General features: G+C 34.9%; 1 protein-coding gene across 2 annotated transcripts; it reads left to right on the forward strand.

Moving 5' to 3' along the window:
- Positions 1-111: 111 nt before the first annotated feature.
- Positions 112-20,121, forward strand: FAM76B (family with sequence similarity 76 member B). 2 transcript variants are annotated; one of them, XM_030330845.1, is made up of 10 exons: positions 112-521; positions 1,347-1,411; positions 2,285-2,339; positions 3,373-3,528; positions 5,303-5,502; positions 9,002-9,049; positions 9,240-9,320; positions 9,986-10,118; positions 12,823-12,924; positions 17,442-20,121. In XM_030330845.1, the coding sequence occupies exons 1-10, from the start codon at positions 435-437 to the stop codon at positions 17,529-17,531; spliced, it is 1,017 nt and encodes a 338-aa protein (XP_030186705.1). In that variant the 5' UTR covers positions 112-434; the 3' UTR covers positions 17,532-20,121. The 2 variants fall into 2 exon arrangements, with proteins under 2 accessions (XP_030186705.1, XP_030186704.1); XM_030330844.1 differs by having other exon boundaries at positions 113-521; positions 9,983-10,118.
- The last annotated feature ends 791 nt before the right edge of the window (positions 20,122-20,912 follow it).

Here is a 20,912-nt window from a genome sequence, read left to right on the forward strand (position 1 = left end):
CTTCCTCCCTTTGTGGGAGCTCCCTGCGTACCCGGGGTTAGGGGTTGGGAGGAGCGACCGAGTGACGCAGTAGCCTTCCCAGCCAATCCAAGATGGGGAAGGGAGGCCGAGAAGGAAGCGGATCCGCTGCCGCGCAGCTAAACCGCATCAAAGTATCCTCTTCGTCTCCCTCCGCCGCTATAGGGGCCTAAGCGGGAGCGGCTGGGACGGCGTCACTGAGAGGGCTGGGGGCGGAAGTGGAGGCGGAGGGAGACAGTGTCGACCGCAGGGCCTTGGGCTCTCGCGCCGAGGCTCTGGTGGGCGCGAGGCAGGGGAGGGGGAGGAGGAGGAGCCCGCGGCCCGGGCGGCGGCGGCAGCGGCGGCGCCCGACTTCCCCGTAGGGCCCCGCCTCGGAGCGGGCTGCGGTGGAAGAGAGGAGGAGACTGAGGAGCAGGATGGCGGCCTCGGCCCTGTATGCCTGCACCAAGTGTACCCAGCGCTATCCGTTCGAGGAGCTCTCCCAGGGCCAGCAGCTCTGCAAGGTCCGTGGGCGCTGGGCGGCGGGCGGGCGGGGTTTCCTTGGTCGGAGCCCGAGGGAGCTGGGTGTCCGCTGCACTGCAGCCCGGCTCTTTTCGCCGGCGCCTTCGGAGCTTGGAGCTCTCGCCTCCTCAGCCGGGACCCCTTTATCCGAGGACGTGGGCATCAGATGGGAAAGGCCCCTGAGAGGAAGACCAAATTTTGCCCTCTTCCAAGGCGTCCCAGGAGGGGGCCGGGCCCCAACAACATTCAGGGGTCTCAGGGGTGGGGCTGAGTGAGGAGGCAGCCACCTGTCTATGCCGCAGAGACCCTGGGGTGGAGATGTTTTCATCTCGGTTTTCTGCTTGGTCTGTCCTCTCCTTCCACCGGGAGGCAGGGGACGGTTTTTGCACTTTCTTGCTAGGAACCTGAAGCCGCAAAGCTGATGGCATCCTTCTTCCCTGTCCAGGAAAGCGAAGCGACTGGTTTGGGGACAGAATGCTCTATGATTTGGAGCTCCTCCCATCCCATTAAAGCCGGGATGCTGTCTGTGAGCAACGGTGCAAAATATTAAGTAGTTTCACATTTAACCAACCCTTGAAATCGGCCCTGACAGCTTTCTTAATTTATTTGTAGCATTACCCCCACATCAAATAAAGACAAAGACACCTATGCCTTCCCTAAGGAAGTATGCTGTAATTGACCACTTACATGATAAATCACTCAATTGGGTCCTTTGGGGGACAGGTATTGTTGACGTTTTAGAGATGTTTAGGGTGTGTAATAATCTTCTACCAGAAAAGTGAAATTCGGGACTTTGAGATAGATACTAATATATTGTCTTATTACAGGAATGTCGGATTGCGCATCCTATTGTAAAATGTACTTACTGCAGATCAGAATTTCAACAAGAGAGGTTTGTATACCGAACAGTTTTTGATTGTTAAAGACAGCACTGTCTGTAAGGAACACTTGGGGGTTGTCGTCCCGTATTTGTATTAAAGTGTTCTTAAATAATGGTTTAGCTTCTTAAATTTTAAGTTGTAAACCGTTTATGTGTGGTGAGAGAGACCATGTTGCCAAAAAATGGTCTTTTTGTCACCTAGACTTCAGTTTAGACATGAAGAGAGGGAGAATAAATGATTGCATGGAAAATGTGCAGCTTTGCTGTCAAAAAAAGGAAATATAAACAGTTACTATGAAGCTTAAAAAAAAAAAAAAGACAAAACATTAGTGATGACATGGACATGAGGAAAGGTCTATAATATTACCAACTACCTTCCAAGGGTGAAATCCAGTAACTTGTTACCAGTAGAAGAACAGTACATACTTTCTAAGAGGGTGATTCCTGTTAAGGATCGGGGCACATACAAGAGAGTAGCCTAAAGAGAAGGACAAATAATTTCTTCATGTGTGGATACTGGCATCATCCTAGTGGACAAGACCCTGAGGAAGGTTAGGTAGGCACGGAGATGTGATGCTGTCCATAAATGGTGGCAAATGTGAAGATTTTGGAACTGGATAGAAAACACGAGGATTTTTAGGGGTTTTGTTTTCTGTACCAAGAAATATATGATAAAAATGTATAAAGACATTTATCTAAAGTTAATGAATAAGGACTGAATTTAGATAATACACATCCCTAAAAAGATCTTTGGTCTATTTTAGAGTAAGTTTTAAGAACTACTAAAGCAAACAGTCAAATCCAAACTATATTTGCTTTAGTCCAGTGGTGTATTAATTACCTCAGCTATGTAAATTTGCTCATCTATATTCAATTCCTTTTCAGCAAAACTAATACAATATGTAAGAAGTGTGCTCAAAATGTGAAGCAATTTGGCACAGTAAGTATGTCTTACATTTTTATATTTTGTTATTGTTACTAGTCAACATTTTTCACAAAGACGGACCTTGTAAAAAATATGTATTGCTATGTCCTTAAACATTCAACACATTGAAATATTTCAGGAAAGAAGTTTTCTGTAGATAGTCTCATTGGAAGATGACAACATTTAACAGTCATTTTATGGACACGTGTATATTGAATTTGATCGTGAAATTTATGATTTTATTCCATAAAGACTCAAACATAGCAAACAAACTTTTCGTTATGGAGAACCCACTTATCTAAAGTTTGCATAATCACACTTTTATCCTCTCTTCAGAACCTCTGACAGTTTTTATATAACAGCACAATTAGGCATTTATTCACAAAATCTTGACATTATTCTAGAAGAAATTTTGTGTTATGTGTATATTACAGTCATTAGTATAGTAAAGTCATGGTTACCCAAAGTGCTGGCCTTAAGTTTCTGTAAAATCCTGAATTGTCTTTTGACTATCAAAGAAAATCAAGGTATGTTTACCATAATTTAGGTTGAATATGGTTGTGCCAGTTCTTAAGTTGAAAGCTCACATATAATATATATTCTTTTCATCATCTTTACTTGTAGATGATGAAGTTGTTAAGTGTTTTTTTTAATAAATGAAAGAGTAATTAAGCTAACCAGGATATGAAATTAGTTCATTCTCCTAAATGCTGAATATAGGAAACTTTTATATCAGTATATACCTTTATTTTCAGTCCTCGGGATCTTTGTCACATGTAGCTTTTATATTATATAATACACTATTCAGTCATAAATACATTTCCATGATCTTATGTAATTATTTAATAGAGTTAAGAAAAAGTTGCATGACTCTAAAAATAAATGTTCATAAATAAATAGGAAACATGATAAATGTTGTTAAATATGAGAGGGCGACATACCTGACAAAATTTTTTTACTTGTTTCCTTAATTAGTCCCAGAAATATATTGTATACTGGTCTATGTTTTACTGAGCAAATGTAGTAAAAGTGTGTATCTGTTTTTCAGCCTAAGCCTTGTCAATACTGTAACATAATTGCAGCGTTTATTGGTACAAAGTGTCAGCGTTGTACAAATTCAGAAAAAAAATACGGACCACCTCAGACCTGTGAACAGTGCAAACAACAGTGTGCTTTTGATCGAAAGGAGGAAGGAAGAAGAAAGGTATTTATAGTATGATATCTTCTGAGAATTAACTAAAACACCACACAGGTGTGAAGTTATTGTGATGAATGCACTAATACCTGATGTGTCCTTTGGGTCCCTGAAAACAAGTAGTTAGATGGAAGAGTAGGGACAGTGCATTTTCTTCTTGTTGCATCACATACAATGTGTGTTGATTAGTTGAGATTACTGTATTTTGAAACAATAGTCTCTGATGGCTGTTCTGTACCATTTGGTCATCCAACGTCTTGTTCAGAATTACTAATTGCTTTTAAATCCTTTCAGCTACTTACCCTTTTGCTGGTTACATGAAATTGCTGGTGTGAAAAAACACCTGATGGCACATTAACATGTGTAATTCAAAGTTAGTCTTGTGCCTTTTGATTTGGGGCTTAGTTTTCAACCATTGTTGGTTTTTCTCTACCTACAGTGACTGAAAAAGTATGTGTATGCCTGTGGCATTCCTCTGCTGATCAGCATTCACACAGGCCTCCTGTTGTCTGTCAATTTCAGTTGATTTGGAGGATGACTGTCTCTTTGAGAAGCAGGTTCCTCCCCAGGTTCCTCCACAGCAGTATTTGTACCCTAGTTGTAAGACATGTCCCTCCACCACTTACTGTGTGAACAAGTAGAAGAAAGAAAATTTTATTTCTGCAGGTTTAGTCTTAATTTTGGAAAAAAGTCTCTTCCCTTCCCGCTTGACACATGTGCAGTTGATCCTCATTATTTGTGGTAGTTAGGTTCTATAAAGTTGCTGCAAACACTGAATTAACGAATATTGAACTATTGCTCCTAAGGGGGCAGTACAGGATTAGGTTCTTGCCTGTGGTCACAATGTTGTGATTAGTTGATCAATACTTAATCTTGTTTTGTGAATACTTTCTTCAAAGATATCTTACTTGATATAAATTGTTGTTTGATTAAATGAAGTCATGGCAAATGCACTATATGCCCGAATGGAGTTTATCCAAGATGTGTATTTTCTACATAAGGTACATCACAGCCTTCTTGTGTTAAAGAGCACTATACATCACTTCAACACTACACTTGGGGTTCATTGTAAGCAGTGGAGTCATCAATAGAAAGCACAAATGCAGAAACCATGGCACTAGATAGACCATGCAAAGGACACTTGTTTATGGTATAAGAGCTGAAAGAAGGCAGCAGAGTGTCACCTTGTTAAACTTCAGCAGGGAACATTTGCTCTCCGGCTACAGAAATTTCTTGCTGCTGTGTGCATGTTCATGAATGATCCCCAAAGCACTGTAAGTTGATTTGGGGATTACAGATAAATTTTAGCAAGTAGGTTGTGAATTTGCAAATAGGAACCTGCGAATAATGAGAATCAACTATATATGTCATTTAAGCTCTCCTTGTTTCCAAAACTAACAGTTTTCACTGTGGTGGGAACTACTGTGTCATTTAGTAAATACACAGTGAATTAAGAATTCAGGCCAGTGCTTAGGTAAGATCTTTGAAGCACATTATCAATTTATGCTTTTTTCCTTGTAATAAGAAAAGTTTCTCCAAATTAAAAAACACTTCAAAACTAATGGAGGTCCATATATCATCCTCACCAATTTTATGATATGCCAAACAAGCGTTTTCTGAAGTTTCAGTGAAGTCTAATTTTATTTCCATTTTGCAACAATCTCAGTGTGTGTGTGTAAGAGAGAACACGAGTGTGCACACAGGAATTGAGTAGTTTATCTTACCTGCTTTCACTTATACTCAGTTTAGAGGTGCCTTTAATACAAGTATTTTCTTTAAAAAGGTTGATGGAAAGTTACTATGCTGGCTCTGTACTTTATCATACAAGAGAGTTTTACAGAAGACAAAAGAACAGAGGAAGAGCCTGGGGTCTTCACATTCAAACTCATCTTCTTCATCTCTTACTGAGAAAGACCAGCATCATTCAAAACATCATCACCACCATCATCACCATCACCATCGTCACAGCAGTAGCCATCACAAGTAAGTACTTTGAAGTCATGTTTTCTAAAATCCTCTTGGCATTTTAATGGCGTATATAAGTGTTTAACTTTTTGCAGACACTAGTTTCCATTGTACATAGTAAGCATCTTGAGTTTAGGGCTTTTTCCCTACTTTATTCAGTGTACAGGCATACCTTGTTTTATTATATTTTCCTTTATTGTGTTTCATAGATACTGTTTTTTACTAATTGAGAGGTTGTGGTAACTCCTGTTGAGCAAGTCTATGGGCAGCCATTTTCCAACAGCTTTATCTCATGATCTGTGATCAGTGATTCATAACTTGCTGAAGACTCAGATGGCATTACCATTTTTTTAGCAATAATATTTTAAAGTATGTATATTGTTTCAGATGTAATGCTATTGCACACTTAATAGACTATATAGTATGTATAAACATTACTTATGTGCAACTAGGAAACAAAAAAATTTTATTTGACTTGCTTTATTGCAATATTCTTTTTATTGCATGGTCTAGAACTGAACCCACAGTATCTTTGAGGTAAGCCTGTATAAAATTATACACAGGAGTGTGTTTAGCTGTTTACCATAAAAATATAGGTAGGACGTTAAAGAATTATTATATAAAATTATGATCATTTGAAGTCAAAATACAAGTAAACCAGAGTTAGTTAATGCTTCATTGGTTTATGTTATCAAAGGCCTCAATATTCTTTTTTTGTTTAAATAATTGTTAGGATTTTACTTGTAAAAATGTTTACAGTTATAAATATAAATCACAGTCATATGGAGTTATGTTTATTAGTTATCATTAATTTGTAACTTGTTTTAATTAAACTAGTGACTAGGATATGTACGTTCAGTGTTTTTGCAGAACAAATTATAAGACTGTCATTTGTGATCATGATAGAAGCATTCTAAATCGTGAAGGTTCCAAAAGTGTATGAAAAATAATCTCTTAAACTAGTAGTACTTTGTTCTTTTTTAAAACACATAGGAATTCTATTTGAATATAAACTGATTTTTTTTAAATTTTTTTAATGTTTTTATTTATTTTTGAGAGAGAGAGCATGAGCAGGGGAGGGGCAGAGAGAGGGGGAGACATAGAATCTGAAGTGGGCTGCAGGCTCTGAGCTGTCAGCACAGAGCCCTACACCAAGCTTGAACTCACAGTGTGAGATCATGACCTGAGCTGAAGTCAGATGCTCAACCGACTGAGCCACCCAGGCGCCCCTAAACTGATTTTTAAAATGCCTTGGGAGGAAAAAGTTATATTGTAGTAATATGTATATAGTATAAAGTTGTTTGAACTGTGGTTTTAGTCTTCATGGAAAAATCAAGAGTATTACAACATAAATTAAATACAAATCAAAATGGAAAAAAACAGTGACATAACCAATTTTCGGAAGAATTTATTTTTCACCAGAATTCTCTGTGAGTCTTTAAAGGTCTAGATAGGTAAAACACAAATTCATTTATAGCAAATTGATGCCTACAACATGATATGTTTAGAATATAATATAGTTCTAATAGACAGATTTGATTTTAAATTGTAGGCAAGCATTTATTACGAGGTTTTATTGAGGTAGTGATGTTCAGTCGCATTTTTTCCACTTGCCTTACCCTGTCATCGTGCTTTCTGGATATCACAGTAGTGGAGTGCATAGTGACTTCTAATCTGGCTATTCTGAAGAAATCTTACGGTGTTTCTGTCAGAATATCCCAGGGAACAAAATGAACATCTTGTTTCTGCTCTTTTAAGAAAACAGATGACAAAATAACTGTCATAATGATATATTCCTGAAACTCAACTGAAGCATCCCTTTCCTTTGTCCTTTATACATTTTTCTTAGCATGTGATAGGACACACTGAGAGTATGTTTATAAAGATCATTCTGTGACAGTAACTTCATCTTTTGAAAGAATAACAGGTTTCAAAAGTAAAGGTAATAAGGATGGTATTGACCTTTAATTTTTTTTTTCCTTTTTATTGCTTAAGAAATAAAAATACTGTTTTGTATTTGATGGACATAGACCATTTGATGAGTAGGCAGTCAGTTTGTGAGATCCTATTTTAAGTTCACTAGATTGGAACAATTATGAGGAGCATACATATTGTAATATATAGTAATGGGTGGGGTTAGAGGACAACAAAAACAGATCAGTCTGGATCCAGGAATGGCCATCTCAGAAAGCAAAGATGAGAATTCCAAGTGTTTTCCTTAAATCATTATTAATGTGATTATTCTCACGTTATTAATGTGATTGGAACACACCAACTGTCCCAGATCACTTGGAGATCTGGATAGTGCTATTCATGTGTGGTTATATGGTTTGCTAATGCTTATAATTAAATTTGTAAAAGAAATGGCAACTGAATTCCTCAGTAGGGTTGCCATTTATTGCCACAAATAAAGAGTAACTCAGGTTTATAGAATTACGGCGTTATTTCTCCAACTTGGTATTTATCTTATGACTGATTCTAAAGAACATAGTCTGACTTTTTCTTTTTTTACTTTTGCTTTAAAAACATCTACAGCTACAATAGTGGATTTTATACACACAAATGTATATACGTATTTGTATTTATTGTATATACGCAAGTAGTGTATGAAGTGCTTTTATGTACATAAACTCATTTAAGTCTCATACACTTATAAGGTATATATCATACCATTTTGCAGGTGAGGGAACTAAGGCTCAGGAATTTTAAGTAACTGGCAAAATGTCACACAGCCCAGGTCTTCTCTAACACCTTACATTGTATAAATATGTGGCATCTGGTACATAGGAGATGCTCTATTCACAAATCAGTAAACGAAGGGTTAGTGCAGGATTGGCTGATACACAAGTACAGGAGAAAAGCATGTAGGATTCATAGTGAATTATAAAGTGGTTATTAGTGTTATGGCATAATGGGAAAGAATTCATAATACAGCATTTAATTGTAAGTAAAAGTAAAATTCGTTTTTATTGTGAAACTTCTCAGTTTTTTTCAGCATGACTGTTCCAGAGTACTGACCAAAGAAAGATCTAGAGACTTTGGAAAGGGTTCTAAGGAAAACTAGGAAAGAAACAAATTAAGACATTTCTTGGTTCAAGTTGACACACTGTTCTGAGCAACAGGAGTTACTCCAAAGGAGAAATCTTCATACAGAATTATTAAGAAGGCCTTAACTTTAAAGATCAAATATTTTCTGTCTGAAGTAGTAAGGGCAGCCTAAGTATGATGACTGTCCTACTTTATAATTGTAGAACCTTATCCTGGTGAAGAGAATTTAATCCCTATAACTGTACCTTTGTTAAAGAATTTAAGATGGGTAGTACTTGCTTGATTAGAAGTTATCTCACTAGAATGTGATTTATTCAACATATATTATCTTAGTTTGAAAACTTAAGTATGTCTTCTCTGAATAAAAAAATTCTAAACCTGTGTAATTTGAGTCCATTGGGAAGAATGCTGTTAAGCATAGATGTATTAAATAAATGTTGTTGTTAGATGTCATTTATGTATTTTTCAGAATCAGCAATCTGAGTCCAGAACAAGAGCAGGGACTGTGGAAACAGAGGTAAATATGTTAACATATTTTCTGAAGTATTTTGAGACGTATTTTCTTTTTAACGTGACTTCCCTTTAACTTTGTTACTTATGTTTTTAAAAAATCAATGATGATCGGTAATATTTTAGAGGAAGAAGAATTATCAGGTGGTGCCTCTGCCCTTTTTACTCTAATTATTGTTATTAATGTTTGATTTCAGCCATAAATCCTCTGCAGCAATTCAGAATGAAACTCCAAAGAAAAAGCCCAAATTGGAATCTAAGCCATCTAACGGAGATAGGTAAAAATGAATTCCTTTAGCGCTGTGAAAATTCAAGTTAGTTGAACAGTTATGGTTGATTGCCAGCTATTACTAGGTAAAAGAATAGAAACATGTATCTTCTACATTGACTTTTTTGAGTCACCTAGAAGAGTAACCATAATCCGTTAAAAATTTTAACTTAATTTTGGCAATAAGCAAGTGGCACTGAACTGTTGTTCTATTTGGGGAATAAATTTGGGTTTTGAAAAAAGAAAAAAAAGGAAAACATCTGAATAGAACATTCTATTTATCTTAATTATTCTTCAGTGAAACACAAATCTAATGTGATATTTTAAATTGACCTGCTTGGAAAATGTATTTAAATTTAAAGTATTATGAGCGTGAGTTTGTTTTAGTTCATTAGCCAAAAGTTTGCTGATGTTACTGTACAAATTGGCTGCCTATTGCTTTACACTAGAAGTATTGACCCCCTAAAAGCTAATACTGAATTATATTTCTGCAGGTGTATGTAATGTGTGCCATTAGTAAGGTAATTTGCCAGTTGCATCCATTTCTGTCAGGTACATATTTTTTTGCATTAGCCTTAAGGATGTTTGTGGAATTGTCTAATTTATGCAATTTGAACACCTGCTAATTTTCCTTCTACTTCATTTAACTGTGTTTTACTTTTTTCTTTTTAGTAGCTCTATAAATCAGTCAGCAGATAGTGGGGGAACAGACAATTTTGTCCTTATAAGTCAACTGAAAGAAGAAGTGATGTCACTTAAACGTCTCTTACAGCAGAGAGACCAGACCATTTTAGAAAAAGATAAAAAGGTAAGGACATGGTTCATTGAAGCCTGGTAAGATTTACATCTTGACTTTGCTGGGTAATTGCAAATTTTATTAGACTTCAATAACTTGGTAATGCTTATTGTGTATGATTCTTACGAGACACATTACAGAAGCCAAACTGGAACATAAGCCATCTAGTGAAGATAGGTAAAAATGGTCTTTCAGAATTTTAGTTGTAAGAATTAACTGAGGGCTAATTAGAATTGTAATATTTGAACATTAGTTTTTACTAAACCTGTAGTGTAGAAATAGGCCTGATGTCTTCATTTGGAAATGACACGTAAATGAAATATTATGTGAATTCTTATGATTTAAGAGGGTAGTTGAGTCTTTGACATACTAATCATGTATGTATTTCACTCCAGATCAAATAACTGGTGAAAAGTAGTCCAAAGGGAATTTCCTGTGTGGTAGTAGTCAGTGATTAGCGTTAGGTGTCTAAGATCATTTTATAGGAAGTAAATGTATTTATTAGGACTTTGTTTATCAGTTAGATTAAGAATATCAAAAATATTGTCAGGTTAGTGAAAAGTTCTAACACTTTTTTTGTGTGAACTTGAACAGAATGGTTTCACATCTTTGGTGCTCAGTTTTTTGTTTTTTTTTTTTTTCATTTTAAAAATGGGAATATTGATACCATCTCATGAGATAGTTGTTACAATTACATGAAAGTATGAAGTACTAACAGCTCCTGCCACATGTTGAGTGTTCATAGCTGCTGTTATTGATGCTGGGTCATCTTTGAGGGCAGAACCTATTTTTGTACTTGTTTATACTCTTAGACTATCTAGTTTGACTTACTTCAAACATCTTATGCAATAGGAAAACATTAAACGTATTCCTTTTAAAATTGTGAACAAGACACGATTATAAATATGTGTATGAATTATCGGTCTCTGAGTATCCATAGTGTTGCTTGAATCTGAACTTTTTCCCTTGGCATTTCACAACTTTTGTGTTACAGTTTTCCTATGCCGTGATGGTTAGTAGTTTTAAGTTTATCTTAATACATTTGGACCTTACTTTAAGCAAATTCAGTATATGAAATTTAGAATTGATGTAAAATTAAAAATAGGATAGTAATGATTGTCATATTTTTTATGATTCTTTTAATTAGCAAAATTTTTTGAATTACTGAGCTTTTATGGAAATTTATTTTATGCACAAAATCTTAGAGACATTGCTATTGCATAAAGATTTATCTGTATTAATCTAGGTAAAAGTTGAATGAAACAGTAAGTTGACTATAAAACATTCCAAATGAATTGTGGAATTTTGACTGTTTGAAATTTTTTTTCCATAGCATGACTCTTGTATGTAAGTGCAGTTTGTTGGAAGTTTTCTGCTTTTGTTAGCATTCCTTTTTTTACAAAAACACTAACAGGAAAGGAAATAATAGTGTCCTAAGAAACATAATAATTCTTAGCCTAAAATAACTACATATTTGCTATTTTTTCTTATGATGTAAATATAAGATAACCAAGGCGTTTTCTTGAGTTTATTTCACTTTATTCAGTGACTTCTAGAGCTAGCCATGTACTAGATCATGAGGATTCAAAGATGAATAAATAAATAAGACCTGATTCTTATCTTCCAGAAATTCATAATCTGAAGGCAACACACAGTGGAGTGACAAGAATAATTATCTTAGCTGATCTGATGTGAATTGACATTTCAGAACAGGAATTCCTTTGTTAATGTAGAAAACAGAGAGAGAATTCAGTTATTGTTTGAATTTGGCAAAAGCAAGGGCTTTTATTCAGACAATAAGAGTATAATACACCATGATTCCTTTCTCTTTTTGCTGTTATACATCTTTGAGGTTACTGGCTAATTACAAAACAGAAGTGCAAACCTTTAAAGCTCATGTAATGAAAACCATTTGAAAATAACCAGAAGTTTTCTTCTCCATGGTTCTGATAATGAAATGATAAAATATGGACTTATTTTTTTAGTTTGAGCTCATAAATACCTTGTATTTTTATGTATGCCACTGATACTTAAGAAAAGAATGTAGCTTTCTCAAACCACTGACTTTTTTCTTGAATTTGTCTAATTTAGCCAAAATTTTAAAGTAACTCCCTTTTCTTTCTCATTCCGTGTTAGTTGTATTTCTGTGCTTTGTTCTTAAATTTACTTCAAGTCTTAGGTGGTATTAGATACATAATCCTGGACATAAATTTTAAAGTAAAAGCAGTATAGCTTATGGTTGATAGAACCATTCCTCTTTGTACTTCACCCAGTGTGAAACCTTCTTTTTTGTTCATGAAATAATATTTTAACCTGAAACCACTTTCAACATTTAGTTTGCTTATGTATGATATTGAAGTATGTTGTAATTGAAGCATTTTTCCCCGGTATTGGCCATTAAACTTTTTTGTTGGCATAGTAGGTGCCAAACTCTATGTCCAGTGAAATCATCTTTAAATTGAAACAAAAGAGGCATCTTCTCAAAAGGTTTACTGACAGTTTGGTATTATCTTACCATTAAAATACACTGTAGTAGCTTTCATTTCACAAAACAAATTCTAAATAGGTTATAAGACTCAGCAAACTGCTAACATTTTCCACTTCTGTAATGAATTGTGATTTTATAATGAAGTATGTTGAAAATGTGTTTGTGCATGTATATGTATTACACTTTCCTACACACATATTTATGTATATATGCTTGTTTATCTCTCAGCTAACCGAACTAAAGGCGGACTTTCAGTATCAAGAGTCAAATTTGAGAACAAAGATGAACAGTATGGAAAAAGCTCACAAAGAAACTGTGGAACAACTTCAGGTAAATAACATTTATGTAAACTGTTAGGCAAGGAGGGCTAACCTTGCTTGTAATTAATAGTGTATTATCTTGGACTGGTATTGGTGTCCCTATTTTAGGTGTATTTGGTGCTTTTTCAACTTTAATCTTGGTTTTATAATACTTCTTAATCCTGCTCCCCTTAAGTGTTATTGCTTGAAATCACTTGATAGGGGATTCAGTCTGTTAATTCTGAAAACTTCTGTCTAAACTTGATACAGGGTTTTCAGAGGAGGATACCGATGGAGTATGTTCAATTGATCATTGGGTGAAAGCAAAAAATTAAAAATTGGATTCATGAAACTAAGGTGAAAATAAGGTCTTTAGTACGTTTTATAAGCATTCTTCCCGTTTCCTCCCAGATAATGGGAGGTGGGCATACAAAACCAATTCTTAGGGACCTCAAGTGGAGGAAATTTATGCCACATGCAGTGATGAAAGGCAAAAGAGTGCACTTTAACCTTCATACTGTGATGTTCAAGGTGTTCAGTAGGATTCTGCTGTGTGCCGCAGCGGGCAGCTTCTAGTGATCTAGGCCAAGGCCAGCCTCAAGATAAGCATACTCAGGAGGATTTCAGTGTATGTACAACTGAATGGTGAAGCCAAGGGTCCCGATAGTGACAAAGACGGCAGTATCTGGTACCCGGCATGCAGAGATGGAGAGCATCCAGCAGGGACACGGATTATTCCCTTATTTAAGCCTTTTTGCACCTAGGTTTCATAAATTTAGAAATCAGACCACACTAAATTAATTACATGTTCTGTTGATTTATAGATTCTGACGTTTTTAGAATTAATCTTTGGGCAACAGGGTTTTTAAAGTTCAGTAGTTTTAAGTCCTAAAAGCATAGAGGATGCGTGCCAGCTCATAGACTGCAGATGGAAAAGTGCAGCTTCAGAAGGAAAGGATTAATACTGCCCTGGGTTTTTAATCATTGTAGCGTCAGGGTAAATGTGCTGTTCCTACCTTTTGGGTTGTAATTCCTCATGCTTCTTTGAAGGTAGCTTAAATTGAATAAAATTGTGAAGTGCATCTAGGAACCTGCTGAAATTTGAGTGATAGCCCTAGTCTTAATGCTTACATTAATGATCTTACAAAGAGTTTTAAAGGGAAACCTTGTGTGGAACCTAGCACATAGTAGGCACTCAAATAATTTGTTGAATGAGCGTTGATTTATGGAAATGTCCATCTGCCCTCTGTCCTGAGAAATTACCCCTATGATTAGGGTTCTTGTACATTATCATCCACCAGCAAATATTTGCTTTATGGTATTCTTATTTTTCTCATTCAGTTTTTAATACTGAACGATTACCTGGCAACAGAAGCTGTTGATAAATGATAAAATGATAAAACTTAGTACTTCTCAGTGTTCAAAATAGCAATTTGTTGTTTTATTTTCCTGCTGTAAGCACAGAGGACCTTCTTTTTGACATCTTAGTCTGATTGGTATCTTAAGCCTAACTTTTCTTGGTCGGTTGCTGAGGTTTATATAGTAGAAGAGTGACTGATGTTTATATAGAAGCATGACGTTTCTAACGTGATTTTACATAGCCTGTCTTATTTGCTCTTTAGAGTAACTTTGAGTTCCCATTTTACAGATGAAATGGTGGTCATTTAATTAATCAGAACTGACGTAGAAACGTACATCTTCTGATTCAGATTAAACTGTACTTTCTCCTGTGTTCCCACCAACTCGGGTCACTCAGGTTTCTGTTTAATCCTTGTTATCAGACCACTTCCCTATATCTTTTGTGTTACTGCTGGAGACATTCTGTTACAGTTGTATGCCCTCTTTTAACTCTACTCCCTTCAACCATGTACGAGTAGGGTTTTCTGCCTAGGTGTGTAAATATAGTTAACTATTTTTCTTATCTTTTTGTGATAAAACACTGCACCTGTAGCAGAAGACTTACTTTGTTTTAATAATTCTCAAAACATTTTTAACTATCAAACCTGGGAAATAAATCAGTGAGCATTACAAGGCAAAATTATGCAGAATACCAAAATAAACAACCTAAGTTGTCTAAAAAGACTACCAAATAAAAAATTCTACCTTTTGTTGAGGAGCTAAGTTAATAAAGGGAGAAAGGGAACAAGCTTTGAGTGCCTACTATGTATCAGCCTCTGTGTTAGGCTCAGTGTTTTATATATTTGGTTAGTTATTTCAACTCCTCTTGGGGTGGTGACATTTCTGTTTTACACATGAGAAAATAGACTGCGAGTTTTTGTAACAAAATCTGTATGATTTCAGATAGTCTTTCCTTTAGGCCAGTGTTTCTAAACATTTTTAGCTTAACTTGTTAAGAGTCTTAAATGATCTTTTTCAGGGTGCATAATAAAGAAATAACATTAGGATAAAATTTTTAAATGCATACATATTTAAGTGTTGCATTATAAAATATTTTAATGTACCTAAATTAGAATAATACACATTTGGGCTTGTCTCCATTTAACAACTGATGCACTATTTATTTTTCTTAAAGGCTTTTTTCTTGCATAACTTATCAGCAACTAAGTTTATTAGTGATGTGATTAGGAGACTGAATATATAAAGGCAAAGTGAAAATTAGCTGCTAAAAAATTAAAAGGAAGAACTGCTTTCAACACTTAATGTTCTTGTGTTTCATACTTAGAATATGAAAATTATGAACTCTTTAATTTTTGTGTTTGCTTCTAATTGATGACTGAGGAAAGATAATTCAAATATTAACTTTTTAATGATTTGGTATGTCAATATAAAAGGCTTTGCATAAAGAAAACTTAGATCTGATGGCAATCTCTTTGAGGCACATCTGCAAACATAATTTTTTTTATGTCCTTCACTAATCTGTATTTTAAATTTTCTGTTAAGATTTCTGTTTTTAGCAAGAGTCTATTATAAGTTACATAACATGTAGCTAACAATAAAAAGAAAACAATTTGAAACTAATAACAGTGGCTAAGACTGGTCAGCCGAGTAATAAACCAGTTGATCATTGGTATACTCACTTGACTTACCACTAACTACCAGACATTCTCATTATTTGTCTTCTGAGTTTCTCAAACTGTTTAATTTTAAAGGAAAAACAAAAATCCTTTTAAATTCTTTATGATTTTCTAGATTTCATATTGAAATTGAATTTGAAATTGAAACTCTTAATTACCATCTTATTTAACAACTGTTAGAGAAATGCTGTATATGCAGTTGAACATAAAAATAATTAGATGCGCAAATACGAGATAGTTCTATGAATATTTGCATTTAGGAGGTAATAGGTATTAATTGGGGAGAGTTTGGTTGAAGAAAAGTGGGGGAGTGGAGGTACAAAGCTTGGAAAAGGTGTATGTTTCATGAAACTGGTTTAAGATGGGACACAGAGAAGGGGGCAGGGTGTTCTCTTGCCCTACAGAGGCCAAATTAGAGAAGATGAAGCACCGAGGTTAAAAAGCATATCTAGGTAATAAAAAATCTTGAGATTTGTGAAGGAAAATAAATGGTATTCCTCCCTAAACCAGAGAAAAAGATTTGTTCTTAGGGCAGTGCTCAGACTCTAGTCCACTGTCAACACTCTCCACACTTGGGCTGAAAAACTCCAAAGGTATTTGATTGTGAATGTATTTGTAGATATGGAGGGCCCTTATTACCTGTGCTTCCACAGTTAAGAGAGGCAAAGGCAGTCAATGTGAAAATACTCACTTGAAGGTCGTCCCTCCTTACACATTCCTCCTCACTAAACACTGGTGATTGCCATAGTGCATTGTTTCAAGGACAGTGTCTTTGTCAGTGGTCCGTGGAACGTTTGCATGATGTGCACAAACAGTTCAGATTGAGGGCAAAGTGAAATTTTGAATCTTTGAAAAAAAAGTTTCAACCTTTCACAAATCTGAAAACAGTGATGGTGTGTAAATGTTCAAATTACATCAAAACCAGTACCAAATGACTGTTACGGCAATTAAAGGAACACAAGATCAGACAGGGTACTTCAAAAAAATTGTTTGAAGAACATTAGGTTGAGAAAATTGGCAAAGTGATAAAGAGTGAATGTTTTTGCAAAAAGGACCTCTTATGCTTATTCTATAAATGGGTAAATATATGAAAGATTTTGTACAGTTTTTGGGCAGTATTCCTCCCAAATCATCACTTGAGTCATTATAAAATTTATTTTCATTGTTTTCATTTTACATCTTTAAGATAAAGAACTAAATATGTTTTCCTTATTTAAAATTTGGCCCTCTTTTAAATGGATTCACTCTGAGTTGCCTTTTTTCTAACTGATTGTATCTTTGACATTTACATTGACATTTTACAAAGGGGGGTGATAAACCAATCTAAAATTTTCCTTCTCCATATCCAACATTAAAGAGATGAACCTAAATATACTAATTCTTTCATTTATTTTAAGTGCTTCAGTGAAATCTTGTTCTATAAGTGAAAAGAACAGCATTAAATAAGTAGTATTCTTCAGTGTGACTTAATATTTCAAGCATTTTTCATCTTAAATGTTTTTGTCTCCCACAGGCCAAAAACAGAGAACTACTCAAACAGGTCGCAGCATTGTCAAAGGGTAAAAAGTTTGACAAAAGTGGAAGCGTACTAACATCCCCTTGAGAAAGTAGTTTTTCATGTAGTGTTTCTGCTGAAAATGTACATTTGAAAAAAATTCTGTGAAGCCCTTAAATTCTGTGTAGTGGAGAAATATTTTTGCACACCAAATGAATTGGCGTGTTTCCTATTCACTTTTGTAACTGATACACAGCATTTTTTAAGTTGTAAAACGTTCAAATAAAACTTCAACTGGTTTGAAGTTACTTTTTAATTATTTGATATCCAGGAACTTTTTTGCCAGCAATAGTATTAAACACTTGTAAAGGAGTGCATGAGTAGTGCTCTTTATAAAATGCAACAGGCAATAATAGATTACGGTTTTCAGAAGTCAGAGCAGCAGGGTTTGGGTTGGTTTTGTTTTGTGTTTTACACTATACTAATTTCAGATAAAAGTTTTCAATTTAGAAATACAAAAACTTTTAAACAAGGAAAATGGTGAACACTGGTTTTTTGGTAATTGTGTTTTTACTTTGCATCAACACGAACTTAGGAGAAAATCATGGTGCTTTTATTAAATGAACTTCAGAATATATGTAAATATGTTTCTAAAAGTTACATCATTAACATTAGTTAGTAAACTGGTATTTTCATTATTCGTATAGGAATTAATGTTTATTGTACAGTATCCAAGGTAAAATGTGTTCTGTTTTGTACAAACTACTGTAGATTTTTACTTACAAGTGCCTTTTTGCCACCTAATGTTTTTATTTATAGGAATGCCGATCTTTTGTACATACGGTTTGTTTTAAAATCATGTTTAATAAATGTTTGTATATAAATGCATATGTACAGAAGCCTATTTCAAAAGGAAATCAAAGTTGTTAGTAAAATGTTTGAGTTTGCATTAAGAACTGATAATGCATATAGACTCTAGATGATTTTGTGGTTTGTGTGTGATATGAGAAGCTGTTGGTCACTGAATTCATTGAATTATGTAAAAATACTTCCCCAAAGATTTAATTTTAAATCGTTTCTGATAGAGTAATTTTATTTTTTATGTCCTATGGCTTCATGTTCATATTTTGTGAGTTACATATTTTGCTTTCTTTTTGTTTTATAAAAGTTTTTTAAAAATTTATAATTTTTCTGCAGTGGTCCATATATCTGCTTTCCCTATAATATGTGGTTATCTAAGTTAATATTTATGTACACCGTACTTGATTTGTAAGTTTAAAGCAAATCTGGAAAAATTTAAATAACTTAAATCAATCCATGATTATCTTTGAATAAATTGGAATCTACTGTAAGATACAGGCACTATTTATAAAAAAATTATATCAGAGTCTTTAAAATTGTCTATTAAAGGTTAAGGTAGGTTGGGATAGGTTATGTAAAGTTATTGACTAATTATTATCTGATCCGGTGGTTTCCAGTCTTTAATGGAATTGACCTCCTCCTTAATAAATGCCAGTTCAGATGTTTAGTTCAATTTTAAAGCATCAGGCATTGCTAGATATACTGTATAGAGTGGAAGAGAGTGCCTTCTCTTAGGAATTTATGGGCAAGGCTAAATTTGTTTTAATTAAACTGTTATTAAATTTATTAGTTTTAAGTTGTTTTTAAACAAACAATGATTATGAATGTCACATCAAAGATCATCTTTCCTCAGAACACAGGATGATTATAATTGTTTTTAAGATAACTGGTGTTTTAGGAGATTATTCCTATAGCTTGTCATTATACATTGATACCAGATAATTCTTTGTCCAATTTGAAAACATGTAATCTAGGGTAATTTTGAAGTAATAGCAAAAAGATTGAATCAGTTGGACTTGGAAAAATTAAATCAGTTTATTTTTATGAGCTCTTCATGCAATAATCTTCCTAAATTTAGTACTCTCAATAATGGTAGGTAATGCCTTCTTAACACAGATTTTAATGTTTGCAGGATTTGCTAAATTCGTAAGATACTCATTACCTTTCTTTAAAATTTATAACGTTTTATATTCTGGTTTCATAGCCATTTATCAGTCCACAGAGGTCATTATGATTTTAAAAATAAATTATGTAATAGTTCTTATAACTTGTTGGAGCTGCTACTAAAAAACAAGGTGCCCCTTTCCCCTTTTTTACAAAACAGATTAAAAATTGAAAATCAGTCTAAATGATTAAGCTTTGTAAATTCCAAGGCTAAAGCCTTTTAGGGCTTCACAGTATTTAGTCCTAATTAAATACCATCTCTCTATTCCATGACCGTATTTTATAACTTAATTTTTTTTGCAATTGTATAAACTAGTAATTGAGTCCCAGTCCTGGATCTGTAGTGTATTGACATAATGAGCTGATACTCTTTAAATGTGGACCTGTAAGGAGATACTATGGTGTGCCGTATTGTGCTTTTTAGCCCGTTTTCCGCAATTAATTAGCATTTACCAGTGAGGGTCGTTTTGGCCCAAGTTATTTATGTATTAATAGCCTGTGAATATTGCAGTCCTTTTTAGATTGTATTGGTCTCAAGATGCATTCTGCGGTGAACCTGGTAAGCTGTTCACATGTATAGACTATTGAAATACTGTACTTGTACACATCTGACTGTTGACATTTTGTACTTTTTTCTAAATCCAATATTTCACAATAAAAACTTGTCAAAAAAGTTTTGTATTAGTTTCCTATTCTGTAATAAAACACCATAAACTTAGTGGCTTAAAATAGGAAAGATGGATTCTCTTTCACAGTTCTGGATGGCCAAAAGTCCAAAATCAGTCTCACTAGGCTGATGTCAGAGTGTTGGCAGGACGGTTCCTTCTGGAGGCTCAAGGGGATAACCTGTTTTCATGCCTTTTCCAGCTTCTGGGAACTGTGTTCTTTGCATTCCTTGGCTCTTTGCCCCTTCCTCCATCTGCAAAGCCAAAAAGTGTAGCATCTTCAAGTCCCTCTACCTCTGTCATTATGTCTTTTCTCTTCAGTCATGCTCTCTCCCTTTGCTGTCTCTTATTATCCCTCTCAAGGACATCATTGAGTCCATCTGGATGATCAGGAGTCTTCCTATCTCAAATCCTTAGTCATTTCTGCACTCCTTATTGTCACATAAGGTAACATATTCACAGAGGTTAGAACACGGGCATCTTAGAGGACCATTACTGAGCCTACCTGTAAGCTTCATCTACATTTTCCCAGAATGAGGCTTTACAACAGCAGATTTGAGAGAACTGGCTGAGGCAAACATTTAGTTTTGCTACATGTTCAGTAAGACTGCTTTCAGGTAACTGTTACTGAGATACTGGGATATTTTCAAGGTAACAATAAAGCAAATAAAGCCATAGGTAGTTTCAGTTTTGCAAACTTTGGAACATGACTAAAACCAGGCAATGTTGTTTGATAGAATTGAGTTAAGGATCTGATTCTTTATAGTCCAGTTGGGGAGACCATAAACATGAAAAAATA

The sequence above is a fragment of the Lynx canadensis genome, chromosome D1, assembly GCF_007474595.2.
Source record: "Lynx canadensis isolate LIC74 chromosome D1, mLynCan4.pri.v2, whole genome shotgun sequence".
In the NCBI taxonomy this organism is placed as follows: Eukaryota; Metazoa; Chordata; class Mammalia; order Carnivora; family Felidae; genus Lynx; species Lynx canadensis.

Excerpts from the sequence above, each read along its gene's own strand:
- FAM76B (XM_030330844.1), top strand. The coding sequence starts at position 435 with ATGGCGGCCTCGGCCCTGTATGCCTGCACCAAGTGTACCCAGCGCTAT. Across the intron at positions 3,529-5,302 it reads AGGAGGAAGGAAGAAGAAAG|GTTGATGGAAAGTTACTATG; the intron begins GTATTTATAGTA and ends TTCTTTAAAAAG. Across the intron at positions 9,050-9,239 it reads CAGGGACTGTGGAAACAGAG|CCATAAATCCTCTGCAGCAA; the intron begins GTAAATATGTTA and ends GTTTGATTTCAG.